We start from the raw sequence: 20,000 nt of genomic DNA, 5'->3' as shown, positions 1-20,000 counted from the left end.
GTGGGTGTGGGTGTGTGGATGTGACTCGACCTGATAGTTTTTCTTCTCTCCTTTCTCCCTCTATTTTTTTACATACTTTCAACACTATATTTATTTTATTCTTGTTTCTGTTCCATTTCTCCGAACTTTCATTTAATTCTAACATTATTTTACCTTTTTTTCATTGTAGTATGTTATCATCTTCCATTTTTTCAACTTGTTTATGGTATTCTTATTACTGAAATAATAATTTTAACCTGTTCACATCTGTCCTCTATTGCATGTTGTTAGAGAGACTATGAGATACTATGATCTAAATTTCCATCTCTACTTTTCTTCTCATTCTTCTCCTTTCTACCCCTTCGTTTTCCTTCCCTTCCCTCATTACTGTTACTGTAGCTCTTTCTGTTTCCCTTTCTCGCCTTCCTTCCCCTCTTCCCCTCACACATACCTCTAGGTAAAAACGTGTTTCCTATTGTATGTAATTTGGCTGGTGTGGGTGGAAGGGGTCTAAGCTAAGTATATGGTGAAGGCCACGGGGTCAAGGTCAAGTATGAAGGTCAAGTCATGTTATGAAATTTTGCACTGTACTCTCTACCTGTTGGCTTATAAGGGTGAACTTTAGTGTTGCCATCCCGTCTATGGAGGAACTCTCACTACTGCAGGTGTTAACGAACACCGTGCGCTCTTCATGCGTTCACCTGTATTGGTATGACTGATTTTGTTGTTGTTGTTGCTATTGTCTTCATCGATTGCATATTTATTTTTTTTATCATGTAATATACTTTTTTTTCTTGTCAAAACTACTATCAATCGTTGTAGTTGTTGTTGTTGTTGTTGTTGTTGTTAACATGTTCTCTCCTGAGAACTGTCGCTTTCGATAAACTGATCAAATTCTTTAAAATACCCAATGGTGGGGGTTTTTTTACGAATTCGAATACGAATACGAATCCTCTTCAAAATATGAATGAAAATTACTATTTTTTCAACTTGTCTCCTTTGTTTTCATGGAGTTGGTCTTGGCACTCCACCGCCTTGGAGGCCTCCACGCCATGATTTCAGGCCCAGGTATCTTATATATCCAAAGAAGACACGTCTTTCATTTGCTGCTGCCACTCTGATTGGCGGAAAGTGTTCTGACGTCACGAAGGCCCCTCCCACCTGGTGTTTGGCGATATGTTGTCAGGAAGGGGAAGGTAGGAGGCAGCAGCGGCCCTCTCCTGGCTGGACACGGTTCCAAGGGTGGGTCTAAAAGGAGGTGGAAAGAAACATGATGAGTGAGAGGACGGGAGGTGCAACGGGTGGGGAAGGAGACGAGAGGAAAAGAGACCCTAGATGAGGCAGGAGAGAGAGAGAGAGAGAGAGAGAGAGAGAGAGAGAGAGAGAGAGAGAGAGAGAGAGAGAGAGAGAGAGAGAGAGAGAGAGAGAGAGAGAGAGAGAGAGAGAGAGAGAGAGAGAGAGAGAGAGAGAGGGGTAAGCCGAGGTCGAAAGGACTTGAACGCGAAGGGGTTGCGGGGAGAGGGCGAGCGAGTAGGAGTGAATGAGACAGAAAGAGGACGATTGGAAGAGGCGAGTGCAGACGGAAAGGGTAGAGACGAGGTGAAGGGTAGAGGAAAGAAGGGAGGAGACAGAGTTGCGTGGAGGAGGAGGAGGAGGAGGAGGAAATGGAGGAGGTGGAGCATGAGGAGACGGGCGGGTCTCGCCAGCCAGACGAGGGAACGTGACGTTAAGTGTCTGGAAAGCAGTTGATTTTACATTTTTTTGTTCTATTTTCTGCAGGTATGTGAAGTTTACTACGATGTTGAAATTATTGTCAAATAGGATCGAGAATGATAGAGTGATGGAATGGGTATCGAAGTGAACATGGAAGAGGGTTAAGAGAGAGAGAGAGAGAGAGAGAGAGAGAGAGAGAGAGAGAGAGAGAGAGAGAGAGAGAGAGAGAGAGTGTGTGTGTAGAATGAAATACTAAGAAGGCAAGCAGACAAAAAGGCAAGATGCGACAGAAAGACAGAAGTAGGAACATAAGGCAGGAAAGAATCACGAAGCGGATGAAATGACTGAAGAAGAATGTAAAGTAAAGGTAAGAGGAGCAGACATGGTAAAGCACATGCTAAGTAAAATTAGGCTTGGCAGACAAAATCTTACTAAAGGAGTAAGCAATGAAACCCATCATTTAATTGAGAGTCTAACCTCCGAAAAGAATAGCTTCGAATAAAAAGCTTTCCCCGCCAGTCCTGGTTCCTGCCAGACTCTCTTCCATGTATGCGGGACTCATTATGGATTTTCCATTGCAAGCACGAGGCAGGCAGAGACGGCAAGGCCCACAACACCCCCCTCCCTCTCCTCTTTTTCGTCTGCAGGCTAAAAGGGGTGAGAGGGGGAGAGCATAGAGAAGTAACAAGGTAGAACCACAATTTCTTCAGATTATTCCGCCCCTGCGACCACTCTCTCAGAGCAGCAACATGCGTGTACAGTGAACAGCTGACTGAACCGGGAGTAATGTGACACTGATGTGGCAAACTTATAGCTTGCAATAACGTTGATAATCTAATACCTGCAGTACAGCTCGAGCAGTCGTCACGTAAATTGTCTTGTCGGTATTCGTATTTACTCTAGGTGAATGCAACCGGCGGTGGGAAGCCGCTCCGAGGTGAGAAGTCACGAGAGGATTGGTTTGCTGTGTGCCGTATTGAGTGGGAATTTCAGGCCACATTCTCACCTTTAAGAAAATCAATCATTAGGTACGAATCCGGGATATTCATTTTTGGGGCCGTACTGCGAGACGAGATGGCTGAGCAACTGGCCATGTCTTTGTCTAGATCCGTTGATCTCATGCTGTGTGTATGCACGCCCGCACGCGTATGTGTGTGTATGTGTGTGTGTGTGTGTGTGTGTGTGTGTGTGTGCTTGTGTCGGTCATCATGATCTGATCACGTGTTGAACTAGTGATCACTAGCTAGAACCCTCCTCGTTTTGAGCTGAGCTGCATAGTTACAAATCTTGGGGTGTACGCCTAAAACCTCCCATCACACAGACCCAGGAGGGGGGACACGGCCCCCATGTTACACCCGGTGCCCATTCGCACCCAGGTGAACAGACACACATACGAAATGAGACTGCCTGTTTGTCCTTCTGATGTTCAGATGCGAGCGTACTAACCACACCAATACAGAGTTGCGTGTGTGTGCATGGCTGAGTGCATGTGTGTGTGTGTGTGTGTGTGTGTGTGTGTGTGTGTGTGTGTGTGTGTACCACCATTATCGTTTCCTGTCATGGCATGTCGTGCCGTTGTTGTCATCACTTTTTTTTTTCTTTTTTTTTTCGTTCCTCGTGTGATGTATAGTATCACTGCGTGGCGCTGCGCTGCATCAGACCACTTGGGTGACCGTGTTGGTGCTGCGTTTTTCTGTTATGCCGTTACGTTACGACCCTCTGCTCCAGTGATGAAACCATGTGCTGATAGTTTCCTTTTAACTTTACTGTTATATCCTTACGTAAACTTCATCTAGTTGTTAGGGGTTGTTATACACTGATTGCCTCCCCATCTTTTCCCCTATTCTGCATTTTCCCTCATTTTTAACAAACCAGCTTCCTATCATGCCGCCCCTCCATTATCAGCCCGGGCCTCATTCCGCTGTGCCGTGCCTCCGCTCTCCCCTCCCTTGCCTCCCCAAACCGTTGCCTCTCACTCTCTATGGCAGATCTTGGTTACAGGCTTCCATTTCCCCTCGTCGACACATGTTTGGGTCAAAGTTTCAAGCTGAGAATTTCTGCATCGATGTCAAAACAGGAGTAAAGATGGGGTGAAGGAGAAGACGAATGAGATAAAAGAAAACATTAAAAAGCTAGCAACGATAATTTAATTGAGATCAAGTGATTGAGTCATGATTGCTCCCTCCTTCTCTCTTTACTTCTTTAATTTCTTCCTGCATTTCGCATCTTCCTCCTTCCTTCTTTTGTTTCTTCTTCGTTTCTTTATTCCACACTTTTTTTTCTTTCTTTTTTATTACTTCCTTTCTTCCTTCCGATATCTTTTTCTTCCTTTTTTCTCTTTCCCGCTCTCTCACCACTGCGTGACTTCCTGCAATGTGATGACTGTTCTTTCAGAGGCGATAAGGCGAGGAGGAGGGAAGCAAGGGAAGAGGGGAGGCATAAGACGGCAGATGAAGAAAACGGAGAGGCGAACAAAAGGGTTGAGGGAGGGAAGGATAGGTGGAGAAAGGGCTGAAGAATGTGTCGATTGAGAGGATGGGGGACATAACAGAACGAAAAGGATATAAACGTGATGTGAAGGAGAGATGATGCAGTACAGAAGGGGGAAGTAGAGGAGAAGGAAGCTGATTATACAAAAAGAGAGGGAGGAGAAACAGTGTTGATGGAGGGTACGGAAAAGAACAAATACAAAAGGGGAAGGAATGATATGAGAAGAAGCTAAGGAAGTGAAAAAAGGGATGAACTAAAGAAAAAAAATGTCATGGGGGGCTAGTTAGAAGTAAGTGGAGATTGATTGGGAAAAAGTTGGATTGATCGAAATAGATTTTGAAGAAGGGGAAAGTGGAAAGGGAATATGAAGAAGTTGGTGGACGTGAAAGTGGACGGGAAGGATATTGACGTGATGTGATGTGAAGGGAAGGTGAAGTTATACAAAGAGAAGTGGTATAAGGAAAAACGGAGGTGAAAAAGGGCACGGAAAATGGAGGGGTACAGAAAGAGAGGAGGAATGAGAAGAGAAGATTAACCCGGTAGCAGCGACGGCCCAAATTTGTGGCCTTACCGTGTAGCAGCGATGTTCCAAATTTGTGGCTTTACCGTGTACCAGCGATGGGCCAAATTTGTGGCTTTACCGTGTAGCAGCGATGGGCCAAATTTGTGGCCTTACCGTGTAGCAGCGATGTTCCAAATTTGTGGCTTTACCGTGTACCAGCGATGGGCCAAATTTGTGGCTTTACCGTGTACCAGCGATGGGCCAAATTTGTGGCTTTAACGTGTACCAGCGACGGGCCAAATTTGTGGCTTTACCGTGTACCAGCGATGGGCCAAATTTCTGCCATGATATAAACCCCCCAAAATAGATGATGCATAAACTGATCACACATGCGTTGATATATATTATGAAATGGTTTGCGTGAGTGATGATTCTTTCTCATTATTTTACTTAGAGGGGCCTTTAACCTAACTTAACCTAACCTAACCTAACCTAAGAAACATGACCCCCGCAGCTACCGGGTTAAAAAGAAAAAAACGATGGAGGTGCTGATGAAATAAATGTTAGAGGAGCTAGGTCAAAAGTAGGAGGAGAAACAGAGATGATGAAGAGGATGAAAAATTTAGGGATACAGAGAGGGAAAAGGGAGGAAAGACAAGATTAAAAGGAAAAAAACAATGAAGGAACTAATGAAATAAATATTCGAGGGGGTGGAAATCAAAAGCAGGCGCAATGCAAGGAAAATAAAGTGATTGCAATAGATTTTGGAGAAAGGAAGAGACGGAAAAGTAGCTCTGGGTGTAGCGAGGGAGGAACAGATGAGGTATGAGAGAGGATGGTGCATGGAAAGGAAGCATAATAAATATTGAAGGAGGGGAGCGCTGGAAGAGAGTGGTGGAGGGGGGGATCGCGTGCCAACACCAAGGATACACACACACCCGCAACCAAGTAACACAGCCCCCCCCCCCTACCTAACACCACCACCAACACCACCACTATCCCCTCAACACCACTACCACCACCTCCTATACCTACCCGTACCTACCTCATTACCATCACCACTTCCACCTCAAAGAAGCAACGCCACACACCCCTACACCACAACACCGCAGTGTCTTACAAAATCAGAGCTCATTCCTCCACCACACCCACCATGACTATCACCAACTTCCCCGCTCCCCTTCCTCCTCCTCCTCCTTTTCTCTCCTCCTCCTCCTTCTCCTCCTCCTCCTCCCTCGCCGCCACCTTGCCGCCAGAGCCGTCGTATTCACCATCGCTATCCTTACGTGTTCTCCCCGACGTTTTAAAGTGCATCCGACACATCAAACGTTAATCATTTTGTTTCACACCACAGACTCACTCTTCCACGCGCCTCCACTCAGTATCTATCACTCTAAGGAGCGACATCACACCAACACTACAGTCTTAAACACACACACACACACACACACACACACACACACACACACACACACACACACACACACACACACACACACACATTTGTACCCTAAAACAAGTAAGGAGGGTATTCAAAATAACCCGAATATCAGGGAAAAAGCTTTTAGCACAAGCGCTGAAGGTGTCCCACTGCTATAAGAGTGGAATGTCAGGAGTGAAGAATGTGTACGTGTAGCCGGGTGGTGGGAATGAGGCGGGGAGAAAGGAGGAGGGAAAGGAAGGGTAGCCGGCGGCGCGGACCACTGCGGACATCAATAATGCAATAGTTTGTGGTGGTCGAGGTCAGACGCTGCTTAGGAGAGAGGTGGAAGGAGAAAAGGTAGGAATGAAAGAAATGAAGGAATAATAAAGGGAAAATGAAGAGGTAAAACGATATATGGTGCAGGGAGTGTAGGAAAGGCTGACCGACGCGACACAGCAAGTAGCTCGAGTGATGGAATGGAAAAACATCTTCATCTAGCAAAAGGCGAAAACAATCAACATAATTAGTAATTTTAGGGAATCAGTGGTGATAATATAAAGCATTTAATTGAGTACAATGAACTTGGCGATCCCAGGAGTAGAAATTCATCTGGCGCAGTGGTAACAGTGTAGTCGTAGTATTGGAGCGGCGGTATTGTGCTACTAATAGTGCTGCTACTATTTGTATCATTATTACTATTATTATATTCATTATTATTAATAGGATTATATATATATATATATATATATATATATATATATATATATATATATATATATATATATATATATATATATATATATATATATATATATATATATATCAGGGTGACAAATTATGTTTCTCTAGTGCATGCAGACTGGTCGACAAGCTGGCCACCTTTGTTGACAGTGATTTATAGGGTGATGTAGATGGGTGTTTTTGCAATCGTATCAAAACAACTTAATGCTACATTCTCATGATCGTGTAAGCTAATTACTACATTACCTAAATTGAGGAACATGTGAGTTGTATCTGTTAGTCAGTCGTTTATGTGTGTTTGTGGTGAGGCACTTCTCTCGATGTCATGAGACAGTGCCGCTTCCAGTAATATATATACAAGGAACTCCTCTGAACCCAGAGCAAAAGTTTCGCAGTACCACTTTATATACTCGCCCAGCTCTTGCCGCCTTCCTTGAATGGTCAAAATGCTGTTCAGAATAAGAGCCATGACTTCGGTCGAGTCCGCGTCCTCGTGGAGCAGCAGGTTAAACATCAGAGTGAGAAGCAGCGCCGAGGTGGCTGGTTCTTCCCACTTGGTTACAAGTGTCACAAAGTCATCCAAAAGGAAATTAAGGGTTACAACGTGGCATTCCTCGCCGTGCAGGCCCTTCTCCAGGGCACGGAGATATCCGTCAGTCAGATCAGAAAGGTCGTAGCTGATGACATTACAGCTGAGTACTCGTGATATCCTCGTGAGCGCGATGGTGGCGCGGACGGCCATGCCGTGCGGGAAACTTAATCTGGCGCACAGGCAGTCCACAGCCCCCAACAACTGGTCCACCACCAGCTGGGCGCAACGCGTCAAATCACCCAGGAACCTGCTGATTCTAACACTACGTGGTGTCTTCATCCATGATAACATAATTACTAAACTCGAAATATGGTACTGGAAATTTAACGAGTCCACCCGCGTTCGTAAATATTGCGTCACCTGCCTGAGAAACAAAACTGACCGCCCACACCTGAACACAGCTCGCAGCCTTACATCACTTAGTAAGACTGCACATTCCCTTGTGTTTTGTTCAGTACTCAGATGATAATAAACTATATTAGTATTATTATCATTATTGTTATTTATTATTGTTATTATCACTATTATCATTATTACCATTATTATTACCATCATCATTATTGCTTAGTAGTAGTAGACTCACATTTTTTTTTAATTTCTCATTTGTTAAGTATTTACATAAGAGGTAACAATAAAAATCTTTGTACAGGTAGTACTCCCAAAAGTAATAGTAAAATTTAGAGTATAACTTGGTTATTAATATTGTATTTGTAGTTGTAGTAGTAGTAGTGGTAGAGGTAGTAGTAGTAGTAGTAGTAGTAGTAGTACCGGTAGTAGTAGTTGTGGTAGTAGGAGTAATAGTAGTAGTAGAAGTAGAAGTCGTAGTAGTAGTAGTAGTAGTAGTAGTAGTAGTAGTAGTAGTACCTAGTAGTAGCAGTAGTAGTAGTAGTAGTAGTAGTAGTAGTGTGAAAACTCTTAATTAAGATAGTGATCGTCTTAATAGTAATAGTAATGGCGATAATAGTAATAGTACACGGCCGTTTGATTAGGAAGGGAACACTGATGAGTGTGTTAATGTTACCTGTGTGTGTTGAAGCTAGAGGGTGTGATTTTTTTTTCTGGATGATGTTGTTTTAAAGACTTCGTCCCTCCGGGGAGGGACCATGGGCTATTGTCGGGCGACGCCCCATGAAGAGGGTGCCGACAGACCAACTCTGGCGGCTGACGCCAACCAAATCAATCTGTTGACGAGGACTTACGTGTCTTTTTTTTGTTCTTATCCTTCATACCAAATATGACATGTTGATTGATACTAATAATATATTTATAACTGTATACATGTATTACTAAAAGCTGTTAGACTAAATAAAATATCTATAATTGATGTTAATTTCCGTTTTGGTTGTTGCTTTTCTTGCTGATGCTGCCAGCATCTTTCCTGCAGGCTTCACGCTTATTAGAACCGTGCATGATGCAGTTGGTATCAATAAATAAATCATATAATGATTGATGGTGTTTTTTTTTATGTTCGGCTTATGGCGCCGGTCGTCTTTCTTGTTGGGGCCTGATGGCCGGCTCCAGCCCGTTGTGGAGCAGTCCAGTGGCACCATTCAGCTTGGCTCATACTGCCCCCCGGAGAAAATTTAGAGTCTGGACTGACAGGTGGCTGAAAAATTCCACCTTGTTGCGGCGAGCGGGACGTGAACCCCGGTCCTCCTTGACCCCTCGCTCGCATGCTAACCACTCAGCCACTGCTTCCCGGTTTGTCAATATTCTAATGCAGTTATGTATAATATATACAAATATAGGGAGATATTTTCTTTAATTATCAATTATATTACATGACTTTTCAGCGATGAACGGGAGCCCTCAAGGGATAGCGGTGATTTCCACGGCCATTGACTCGATCGAACATTCGTTGGTTCCTCGACGAATCCTGAAGTAGCCAGCCTCTCCCCAGGCGTCACCCCAGGAGTTCTTGACGCTCCAGTACTTTTCCCCTGTGGCCTCGTCCACCCCGTAGCCCACTAGCAGCACGGCGTGGTTCACGTACTGTTGCAGGATGGGTTAGTCCTTAAGTCAGTAATATAGCAACATTTCTGAATGAAATAACGTCGGAAGCTTATTCAATGAAAAATAGCTACCATGATTATCACTGCCCTTTTCTTGGGTAAATTTAGCTGATGGGTGGTCAAAAGCTGCCTATAGTGACTGCTGTCGCTGATGATGACTCAGCTTATAGATTCGTAAGCATTTCTTTATGGTAACACAATCAAATAGAGGTATTGTAATATCCTGATCTCTTTTGCAGACTACTTACTCTCATTCTCTTTTAGGCTTTACCAATTACTCCATTGGTCAATTTCTTACTACATTACTTCGTTTCTTTAACTTGCCACTCACCTCAAATGGATTGAACTCGTTCCTCTCGCCTGTGTGGTGATAGATGCCACCCTCATAGCTTCCAAAGTCATCATAGACTGCATAGGCAACTGCAAGGGGCCCGTTCTCCACCAGTGCCTGCAGCATCAGCTCCTCGTTGCATGCGCCATAGTAGCCACCCAGGTACTCGTAGTCGCTGACGTAAGTCCGGGAACAAGTGGAATCAGTGACACATGCGTCATCCTGCGGAGAGATTAATTTGGGTCATTTCAGAACTCCGTATATTTCATCTTCGTTCCTCAGTTTTCCTCCAGGTACTTGGTGTTATACTTAGTGTCTTAATTTGAAAACTATAGGTGATTCCTTCTGTACCTTGCCAGTGTATGGGTTGCATTCCTCAGCCACCACGCCTTGGTCCTGTGCGTAGCGACCAGCGATCAAGAAGCTAAAGCCTCCTGCGCAGCCCTGAGCTAGCGGGGTGCAGGACACAACATCCTGTGGACGACAAAATGAGTTTGTGGTACGTAATATTAGTATATACGAGGTATTCATAAAAGGAAAACTACTCAAAGAAACTTTTTTGTTGGAGGACATCTTGAAAGAAAATTACTAATCCTGTATATAATAGGATTTTAAATTCCGTTTTACGATGACAGTTCAGGAAAATTACAAGATATGAATTAGTGACATTAGTTACCCAAAACGATTAGTATTCAGATTTTCTGGGTTTTTTTTTTTTCAGTTGGAAGATATAGATGTTACTTTTTAATATCATTCATTTCACTGAGGATAAGGTTTGTACTGTCATTCATTTCACCGTGGATTTAAGGCCTATTCAAGACAACACCGTTAAACTTAAACAGACTCTACCTCACTATCCGCGAACTTATCTAAACTTTTCTTGGAATTATCTATCATATTGATATTAACTACATGACTGCTGATGATGTTCCACTCATGAACCACTCTTTTAGTTAATTGATTCTTCCATATGTCTATAATGAATAGGAATCTATTCAACTCATAAAGCAAAATCCCCTCAAACATTTCATTCGTGTCATTGTGGTCCAATCTTTTCCTCCTACCTGTGTAGAGAAGACGTCTTGTCGCACATTTTGGGTTGCTATTCTGACCCTCGACTCAATCTGGGCCAAGGAGGCAAAGGTGTAGCATGAGCCGCAGCTGGCTTGGTCTCGCACCGGTGCCACGTAGTTGACGCCGTTCACATCACGCCAGTCAAAGTTCTCGGGCAAGAGGGAGACGCGTGCCCTCTGCTCCGATGTGGCCGGCGCGGGGCGAGGAGGATTGGTGAGCACTGAGCCAGGACCACCCATCCGCTGCATCATCTCCTCCACTGTGTACCTGTGATGAAGTCAGTACCTATGACTGGTCGTGTTTAGCTGCTATCTAAGATTCAGTATTTTCAAATATACCTTCATCACCCCAAACAAGCTGCTTTCCTTCACTGTTCTCATTTCATCCACTCATTTTCTCCCTTACTTCTCGTGTTCTGGGTAAGCTTTAGCCCTCCACGAGGACTGCTTGCCGTTGATTCTTTCAATCATTTGGTGGTCATTTTTATACGTTTGGTGAAGCATCGCTGAGGGGATCGACATCTTCTTGGTCTCACGAGGAGGAACCTGAAGAAAGTTAAGATATTTAATAGAAAAATGGAAGTTCTTGACGTATGAGTGGATAGAACAGTTTGTTTAGAAAAGATAAGTGATTAACAACAGAAAGAGAGAGGTAGATAATAACAGCTCTGTGGAACACCACTGTTAATAGTGTTAATAGCTTTAGGGGAAGAACAGTAACAGTTTACCTCAGTAGAGATAGATCGGCCAGAAAGGAAACTGGAAATAAAAGTACAGAGAGAGGGATAAAATCCGTTGGAGGGTTGTTTAGAAAGCAAAGATTTGTGCCAGCCTCTGTCAAAATCTTTCGATATCGTCAAAAAAACAGGATAGTAAACTAATTCGGGTAATTCAGATGTAATGATAAGTGCAGAATCCGCTCTAAAGTTAACACAGTCAGCTACATAATTATAAACAATTCATGATACGTTGAAACTCGTGGATGCCGAGAGTATTTACAACTCGCAGCCTTAGTTGTGATGATGTCAAAATAACTCTGGGTGTCAGATGTATAAAATCAAAGGTTTTATGCATGGTGGTAGGAAAAAAAATTAAAAGGCATCAAACTCACCTCCGTGGTTTTATTGCCAAAGAAGCATGACCAGTTCCTGACGGTAGCATCGCGAGACCAACCGGTGAAGGTTCTGTCGCAGTATGACGTGGCGGAGATAAAGTTTCCCTCGTAGTAGGACCAGGCGAAGTAAGACCTTTGGTTGATGTTTACCTAAAACAAAAGGTTTTTTTTTTAAATATGGTTATGTGAGTGTACTCTTGAATACACTTTAGTGTATGATAACAAATTCCTTATTGCAATAATAGAATTGTAATTCTGTAGTTTGCTTTTGGACAGAAAAGGGCTTTAGAGGCTGTGTCAGTAATATGCAAGTCCAATAAACATTAAATCTGTTTCAGCAAAACTGATCTGTTAATAAGCTTTGTCGTGTACAGCTAAAACGTAAATTCAATAATACTTATATACCTACTCAATTTTTTTTAAATGGAGCTCAGCCTTTCTTGTGCACCATTGATTTCAGTGTGTTTACCTTAAGCTCATGTATGCTATGCTGTGCTGTACTGTCATACATGTTTCTTTAGCTCTTACGTTTATTGCTTTGGGGGTCAAAATTTGCTTTATACTCATTAAAGTTCTTCATGGTAGTCCAAGAAAAATTAAGCCCACGTTATAACCAGTTCAATATACAATAAAGTCCTATAGGATTGTGTTTCTAGGGGCACTTTATTAATATACGAGTCTTCATCTGTATATGTCTTATCAAAATCACGCTCACCTCAAAACCTTGGTTCCAAACCAAGGTCCAGGTGCCTTGATGCCCCAGCTCGTCCATGACGGTGTTAGGGAAGTCAAGGGTGAAGTTCTTCACGTACACGACGGGGCCCATGGTGTCGCAGCTGAGGGTGTTGTCGCCGCTTCGCTCCGTCTCGTAGAAGGTCCAGGTGCCGCGAATGTCCTCAAAGAGGCAGTTGGCGGGGGTGTCGGCAATGGCCGCCCCTGCCACGCACAACACCGCTAACACTCCTATCTGAAATCATGGACGAGACGTGTCAACGTACGACAACGTATATATAAAAAAAAATCACTAAGATGGAAGCAAATTCCACCTCCCTACGCAGGTGCTTAAGAGGGTTCATGGCAGGCAGTCTTAGGAACGAATCTCAGGTTCATTGTTAACAGCGTTGGCTTTGGTGTTGGGGACAAGGCGTCGGGAAGCTGTTCAAAGCGCCGGGTCATGGCAAAGCCTCGGCCTTTTTGTCCTGTCCCACAGTGGACGTCGATTGTTGAGAAAACTAATTTAGTAACACTAGGAAAGTATATGATTTTCTTTATAGCAAATAAAACATTCAAATGAACCTCAGGAGATGCAATAAGGCCACACTCACCAGCATGATGAGGACTACGAGAATGGGCCTCCTTCTGCTCCCCACACACATTTATACAATGGCACCTGAGTATCTATGCTCCTCCCATTCCTCCTCCTCCTCCTCCTCTTCCCACGTCTCCTTCTACCCATGCTTATCTTCCAGTTTTCAACTAACTTCGCTCACTGCCATTCAGTGAGTCATATTAGTAGAAGTGGTAGTGGTAGACAGGAGGAGGAGTCGTAGTAGTAGTAGTAGTAGTAGTAGTTGTCGTTGTTGTTATTGTTACAATATTAGTACTTGTAGTAGTGTTATACTCAGGAAACGATAAGGTATAAGTATAAATAAAATATTAATGCAATTAGTATTAATAAATATTATATTAATCAATAATTAATTAAGAAATAAATAAGATATTGTTACTTTCCATCACTGCAGCAACTGCCGCGATGAGGGAAGGTGTGGCGGCCGTTAAGTGTTTTCTTGCAGTTAATAGCGGGAAGGCGTTACCAGGATTAGACTCAGGACTAACGGGACGCTCGGTACCACTGGCGTGACACGGAGCACCTATGGTGTTCATACGCAGCTCTAACTCCTCCCTCAATGGTGCTGCTCTCTGCCTCAACCATTTGAAACAACCTCCCAAAAAATATTTACGTGTCAAGAATGATGATAGCAGCACATTCGTGGACACTATTATAGGCCATACATGACCTATAATAGTGTCCACGAATGTGCTCCAGTACCCGACTATCATCGAGATAATGCCTCGATGACAGTCGGGTGCTGGAGCACATTCGTGGACATTAGTATAATAGCCGATTTAGCCATTTTCCCGATTTGCTAAAATTATGGATTGAGTCTTTTTGGCAAGGGACTAAACTGTAATGATAAAATGTTTCAAGCAAAGTGAAATATATCAGACTAGAATTTTAGTCTAAAATATTTAAGTTTTTTGTTTCTAATTGACATTTTTTCGAGTAGATGTTTTCCTCTCTTATTATCGTTTGGATCTTTCGCTTCCCTTGATGCGATACAAAATATACACGTCGTGCTTATACAAAAAAAATCAGCTAATGAACGTGGCCCTCAAAAAAGATGGAAACCATTCATTTATCATTTCTATTTTTTGTTGTCCTCTATTGCTGCCACGATTATGTACATTGGCGTGTAATCCGGTTACTTCCCAGGATCCCTTTTTCCCTACTGGTACCCCCCCCAGTGCAGTAGCACTTGTGATGGACCTGAACCTGCTTATCTGATTATCGTGAGAATAAATGCCAAGTGACCTACTGTGTTCAAAACTGATAACACACACACACACACACACACACACACACACACACACAGAGAGAGAGAGAGAGAGAGAGAGAGAGAGAGAGAGAGAGAGAGAGAGAGAGAGAGAGAGAGAGAGAGAGAGAGAGAGAGAGAGAGAGAGAGAGAAATGCAGATACACAAAAAATATTTGTGTAAATACATATCATGTATTTAAAAAGAATGTTTGTCATCGAGAACGGCTTGACAGACTGTTGCAAACTAAGTTAATTTATTCCATCTGAATACATGTATGCGTGGTTTATTGATGGCAATAAACATTTACACACACACACACACACACACACACACACACACACACACACACACACACACACGCACACACACCGCCACAAACGCGGGATAAATGAGTGTTGCTCGTTCAAGCCTGTTTCGTTTTAGGCACCAGCAACCTCATTTCCCCTTCACTTGCCATCTTTAATATAGTGTGTGACTATTGCAATCACCACGCCCCCAAACTACCACAGTCCACGCTCTTTATTGATTTGTAAGGCTTCACTTTTGGATCATAATCATACTAATATATTGGCGCCCACGCACACATATTTGACAAGGCTTTCATAGAATTTTTGGGCATTTCCAGGGGTAGTTTCCTGACCGTGGTGATAGTTTGACCCTTCTTCTGTATCATGAACTTATAAAACACTCATTAGGGTGTAGGCATGCATTCTTAAATTCACACATAGACCGACCCAGTCTTCACTATTACTCTCATTATAGCCCATTGCCAAGCTTCGCGACGTTAGTAAAAGCTGTGTCCCTCGCTTGGTATTGACTGTTTGTGAAGTGAATAATGTATCGTAATTTCGTATTTTCGGCATCTTTCAGGTTTTCACACATTGACCCAATTCTACTCCCTCGCTGCCTATTACCTAGTCCTTCCTGAGAATAATAAGAGCCTTGTACTACCTTCCCCCGTCTGGTATGTATATAATTATCCGTGAAAGTCAAGTATTGAGCTAATGGCAGTCAATGGTTGTTCGGCCTATAACTTGGGCTCAGGTGGTTTGTTTATGACGCTTATTAACTTGCTACGACTGGTGTGTGGGCTATTGCGATGGCTATCAGCACTAGGGAAGGAAACATATGCCTGTCATTTGTATAGCTTCATAGGAGACTTGTTAATACTAGCTTGAATATGACGGCATGCCACTCCCAACTCCGGTGTACCCTTTCAAAGCATCTCAGCCTTGTACATCACGTCTCATCGTAAGGAAAGAGCACTTTACCCATAAGATGAATGTGTGCTGTCCCTTTCATATGACTGAGAGCAGTGCCGCCCCTTCCCATACACCTACTGCGCTCAATGCGTAGGGCCTCAGATGACTGGGGGGCTCTCAGCATGTGCATAAAAAAAATAATCGGGCATGTCGAGATACGTTTATTTTTCCCCCATGAAAATGTCTAAAAAAATAACATTTAGCAGGGATATAACTTGTAGGGTTAATACAGAGGAAAAAAATATGAACAATGAGGCGGAGAAGGGAGTGGTTCCAGCTTAGAGCGGCTAGAACCGACATTGACTGGGAGAGGTTTAAATGTGGTGAAAGCGAGTGGGATGACCATAGTTTTGTTGTTCCCAGGGCTGGAGACACTCAGCTGACATGCCTAGAGACGGCGCACCTCTGACTCACCGCCGGGGCTGCTTCGTGGGACCTGTGCGGGTGTTGTGCAGCCGCCAGAAAGTAACCTAGTCAGGTGGTCGCCGGAAGAAGGGCAAAGCTAAGTAAGTCATGATCAGTTCCACAAGTTAATATTAGTAACTAAAGAATAAGTTAAATATTACAGTGATTTCCCGTAGACTTTTAGTTCTGACGATTTTTCTCTCCCGTGCATTCTCTCTCTCTCTCTCTCTCTCTCTCTCTCTCTCTCTCTCTCTCTCTCTCTCTCTCTCTCTCTCTCTCTCTCTCTCTCTCTCTCTCTCTCTCTCTCTCTCTCTCTCTCTCTCTCTCTCCTCCACCTCCTCCTTTGGTTCATATGTCTCTGTATGTATATATGTATGTATGTCTCTTTCCCCTTTCTCTACTCACCCCCTCCTTCAGTTCATTTCTGTCTGATGTTAAAGTGTAGACAGTCAAGTTTTACAGAGTTGTGTGTCAGTCAGCCAGTCGGGGTAGCCTGACATCTGGCCCTTGGCAGTCTAGGTAGTCAGGGCATAAGGTGCAGCATGCCTCGTGTACCTGCTGTCGGCACCCACACCTGGAGAGAGAGAGAGAGAGAGAGAGAGAGAGAGAGAGAGAGAGAGAGAGAGAGAGAGAGAGAGAGAGAGAGAGAGATTTCTTGGGTATTTTATGGGGCTAGTTAGGCTGTGGGGAGAGAGAGAGATCCAGACCAAACGAAGGATATTGGGAAAGGCCTCACGATCTCTTGTTTATATTTTGATGCAGGTGTCAAATGTACGATAACAAACCATTGCATAGATAATCCCTTCACTAATATCTCGCTATCTATTAATGTCTTGACCTTCCCAGTGATAGATAATAGAAGAGAATATCACACTTCCTTTATATCTTCTATCTTTATTGACTTACTTTACCTTATATATCTAGTTGAAATGCCTTACCTTACCCTAAAGTGCTATATTAAGGTGAAAATCTACCTTCAAGTTACCTTAGGGAGCCTCGGGAAGGGTTAATTTACCTTAGAAATGCCTTAAATAATATAATCCTTGGTACAGAGGAGGCGAAAAGAGGAGGAAGAAGAGGAGAGGAAGAGGAGAGGAAGAAGAGGAAGAAGAGGAGGAAGGAAGGTGTTCAGCAAATGGCCGTCTGACAGATCCTTCATATTTTCGTGTTTTTCGTCTGTTTTGGTGAGTTGTCTGTGGCTGTGAGGCTGTGAGAGAGAGAGAGAGGGAGGCCGAGAAAAAGAGAGAGAGAGGGGGATGGTGTGAGAGAGAGAAGGAGAGATGCTGTGAGGGAGGCTGAGAGAGAGAGAGAGAATGGATGCTGTGAGGGAGGCTGAGAGAGAGAGAGGGAGGCTGAGAAAAACAGAGAGGGGAATGGTGTGTGTGTGTGTGTGTGTGTGTGTGTGTGTGTGTGTGTGTGAGAGAGAGAGAGAGAGAGAGAGAGAGAGAGAGAGAGAGAGAGAGAGAGAGAGAGAGATGCTGTGAGGGAAGCTGAGAAAAAGAGAGAGGGGGATGGTGTGTGAGATAGAGAGAGAGAGAGAGAGAGAGAGAGAGAGAGAGAGATATGTGACATAGGCCGCGGTGATGTGTGTGATGGTGGGGGCGGGGCTGAGCAGGGCAGGAGTATCGAGTTCCCGCTGGGCTCATCACGGACCAGTAGAATGTGTCCCCCCCCCCCCCTTGATGATCTTGCCAGTGCCAGGCCTCCTTGTCTCACAGAGTGCCACTATGTCCACCCTCAGCCTTGATAGGGCAGGCAATCATCATCCAAAAGGCTCCAGACATTCCAGGAGCCCTCCGAAGGTTGACCCTGAGCCGCAGCCTCCCCTTTATATTTTGTTTTTGGCAAGTATAGGTTTTTGTGGGGTTTTGTCACTCCAGCCCCTAGTTGCTCCGGCCCTCGGTCACTCCGGCCCCAACCCTGGTCACTTCAGCCTCCCACCCTGGTCACTCCGGCCTCCTTGTTTACATATGAAACTATGGTAAGCATTGCTTAAACAGCATTGATGGAAAGTAACATTCTTCTCTGTTGTAACATTGTTAATTTTTAACTTGCCAATACCACCTTAAGATTGGTTAAAAGGAACATTAGGAAAGTCATCATTTACTTAAACCATTGAAGAAAACTCTAATAAAAATGCTGAAAATACAAATAAAACAGTCATGATTCATTGTATTTGGCACAAAATAGCAACAGGAAAATAGAAATTGGTTTTTACTTTACTGTTTTAAGTCAACAACAAAATCACATGATAAATCCTAAAACAATAATAATAATAATAATAATAATGTATAGAGTATTGAAAATACAGATAAAACACTCAAACTAAAAGTGAACTAAAGAAATTTGGTGGTTGGCCCACTCAGTCTGGAACAAGCTTTCAACAATTGGTTAGTTGTAATCCTATGTTGCTCGTACTTTTTCCACAAATTGAAGGTGCGACTTTGCATACAACAATATTTCCATCGCTGATAACGTGACAGCTTGCCGTCCTTGACCAGCCGCACCTGAATATGTACATTCTTGGCTTCTTTGTACAGCAGGGGTATAAGTAGATAGAGAGGAATGTGTCCGTTGCCTGCACTACCATTTAATTTCCTGTGATATCCTTCCCCGTCATTATTAGTGCGTATGCTCTCGCCAAAAACAGTCCATTCACTTGGTGACCACAGTCCATTTATCCAAGTTTCTTCTATGTATGTTAGCAGGTTTACGGTCATTTCGCCCACACGTCAATTCGCCCGCAAGACTTTTCACCCACATGTAAGACTCAGTTCGCCCACATGTAAGAGTCAGTTCGCCCACATGTAAGAGTCAGTTCACCCACATGTAAGAGTCAGTTCACCCACATGGAAGGGAAGGGAAATGAATGAAAGGAAAGGGAAGAGAAGGGAAGGGAAGAGAAGGGAAGGAAAGAAAGGGAAGGGAAGGGGAGGAAAGAAAAGGAAGAGAAGGGAAGGAAAGAAAAGGAAGAGAAGGGAAGGAAAGAAAAGGAAGGAAGGGAAAGGAAAGGAATGGAAGAAAAGGGAAGGGAAGGAAAAGGAAGGGAAGGGAAGGGAAGGGAAGGGAAGGAAGGGAAGGGAAGGAAAGGAAAGGAAGGGAAGGAAGGAAGAGAGAGAGAGAGAGAGAGAGAGAGAGAGAGACAGAGAGAGGGGAGGATAAAGGGAGAAACATAAAATTAGAGATATGAAGAGATAAAACAAAGAGAGAGAGAGAGAGAGGAAGAGAAAGAGATAACAAGAAACATGGAAACGTGGAAATGCAGGCAACAGAGAGCCTATTGGCTCATTACGAGGTCGCCCGCTTGGGTGATTTAATCTGCTCAACCGCCACTTGGGGCTTGATGAGCAGATGAAAGCACCTCGATATTGAGGAGCAGATGAAAGCCCCTCGTTGTTCGGTTTACTCCCGACGCAGCGAAATGACGGTCGATTCTATATTTGAAGGAGTTGATGGTATTCACATTTACTACTTCTGAGGGAAGATTATTCCAGTGGCGGATGACTCGGTTTGAAAAGAAACTCCTTCCAATGTCTTTGTTACATCGACTCGACTGAATGGGTAAACCGTTATTTCTAGTTCTTGAGTTGGTTTGCAGTTCAAAGAATTTGGAGTAATCGACGTTATTGAACTTTTTTAGATACTTGAAGACTTGTATCATATCCCCTCGTAGGCGTCTTTTCTCCAATGTAAAGAGATTGAGTCGCTTGAGTCGTTAATCGTACGGTTGAGCCCTTAAGGTTGGAATCATCTTTGTGGCGCGTCG

The 20,000-nt window shown here is 43.6% G+C and overlaps 1 protein-coding gene and 1 long non-coding RNA gene across 2 annotated transcripts in view; one reads left to right on the top strand and one right to left on the bottom strand.

Annotated features, from left to right (window-relative positions):
- LOC126981420 (uncharacterized) overlaps positions 1-17,507 on the top strand; it is a 33,845-nt gene extending 16,338 nt beyond the window's left edge. The window contains exons 3-4 of the long non-coding RNA XR_007733938.1: positions 16,193-16,335; positions 17,287-17,507. This is a non-coding gene — a long non-coding RNA (uncharacterized LOC126981420). The remainder of the gene's footprint in view (positions 1-16,192; positions 16,336-17,286) is intronic.
- Positions 9,188-13,389, bottom strand: LOC126981419 (dipeptidyl peptidase 1-like). Its single transcript, XM_050832429.1, has 8 exons — positions 13,296-13,389; positions 12,686-12,937; positions 11,968-12,120; positions 11,263-11,402; positions 10,848-11,124; positions 10,135-10,257; positions 9,784-10,005; positions 9,188-9,432 (listed from the first exon to the last, which is right to left on the bottom strand). The coding sequence occupies exons 1-8, from the start codon at positions 13,344-13,346 to the stop codon at positions 9,250-9,252; spliced, it is 1,401 nt and encodes a 466-aa protein (XP_050688386.1). The 5' UTR covers positions 13,347-13,389; the 3' UTR covers positions 9,188-9,249.
- Positions 17,508-20,000: the final 2,493 nt, after the last annotated feature.

The sequence above is a fragment of the Eriocheir sinensis genome, chromosome 48 (assembly GCF_024679095.1).
Source record: "Eriocheir sinensis breed Jianghai 21 chromosome 48, ASM2467909v1, whole genome shotgun sequence".
In the NCBI taxonomy this organism is placed as follows: domain Eukaryota; kingdom Metazoa; phylum Arthropoda; class Malacostraca; order Decapoda; family Varunidae; genus Eriocheir; species Eriocheir sinensis.
The sequence above is the reverse complement of the archived record's forward strand: the minus strand, read 5'-3'. Positions and strand labels throughout refer to the sequence as shown.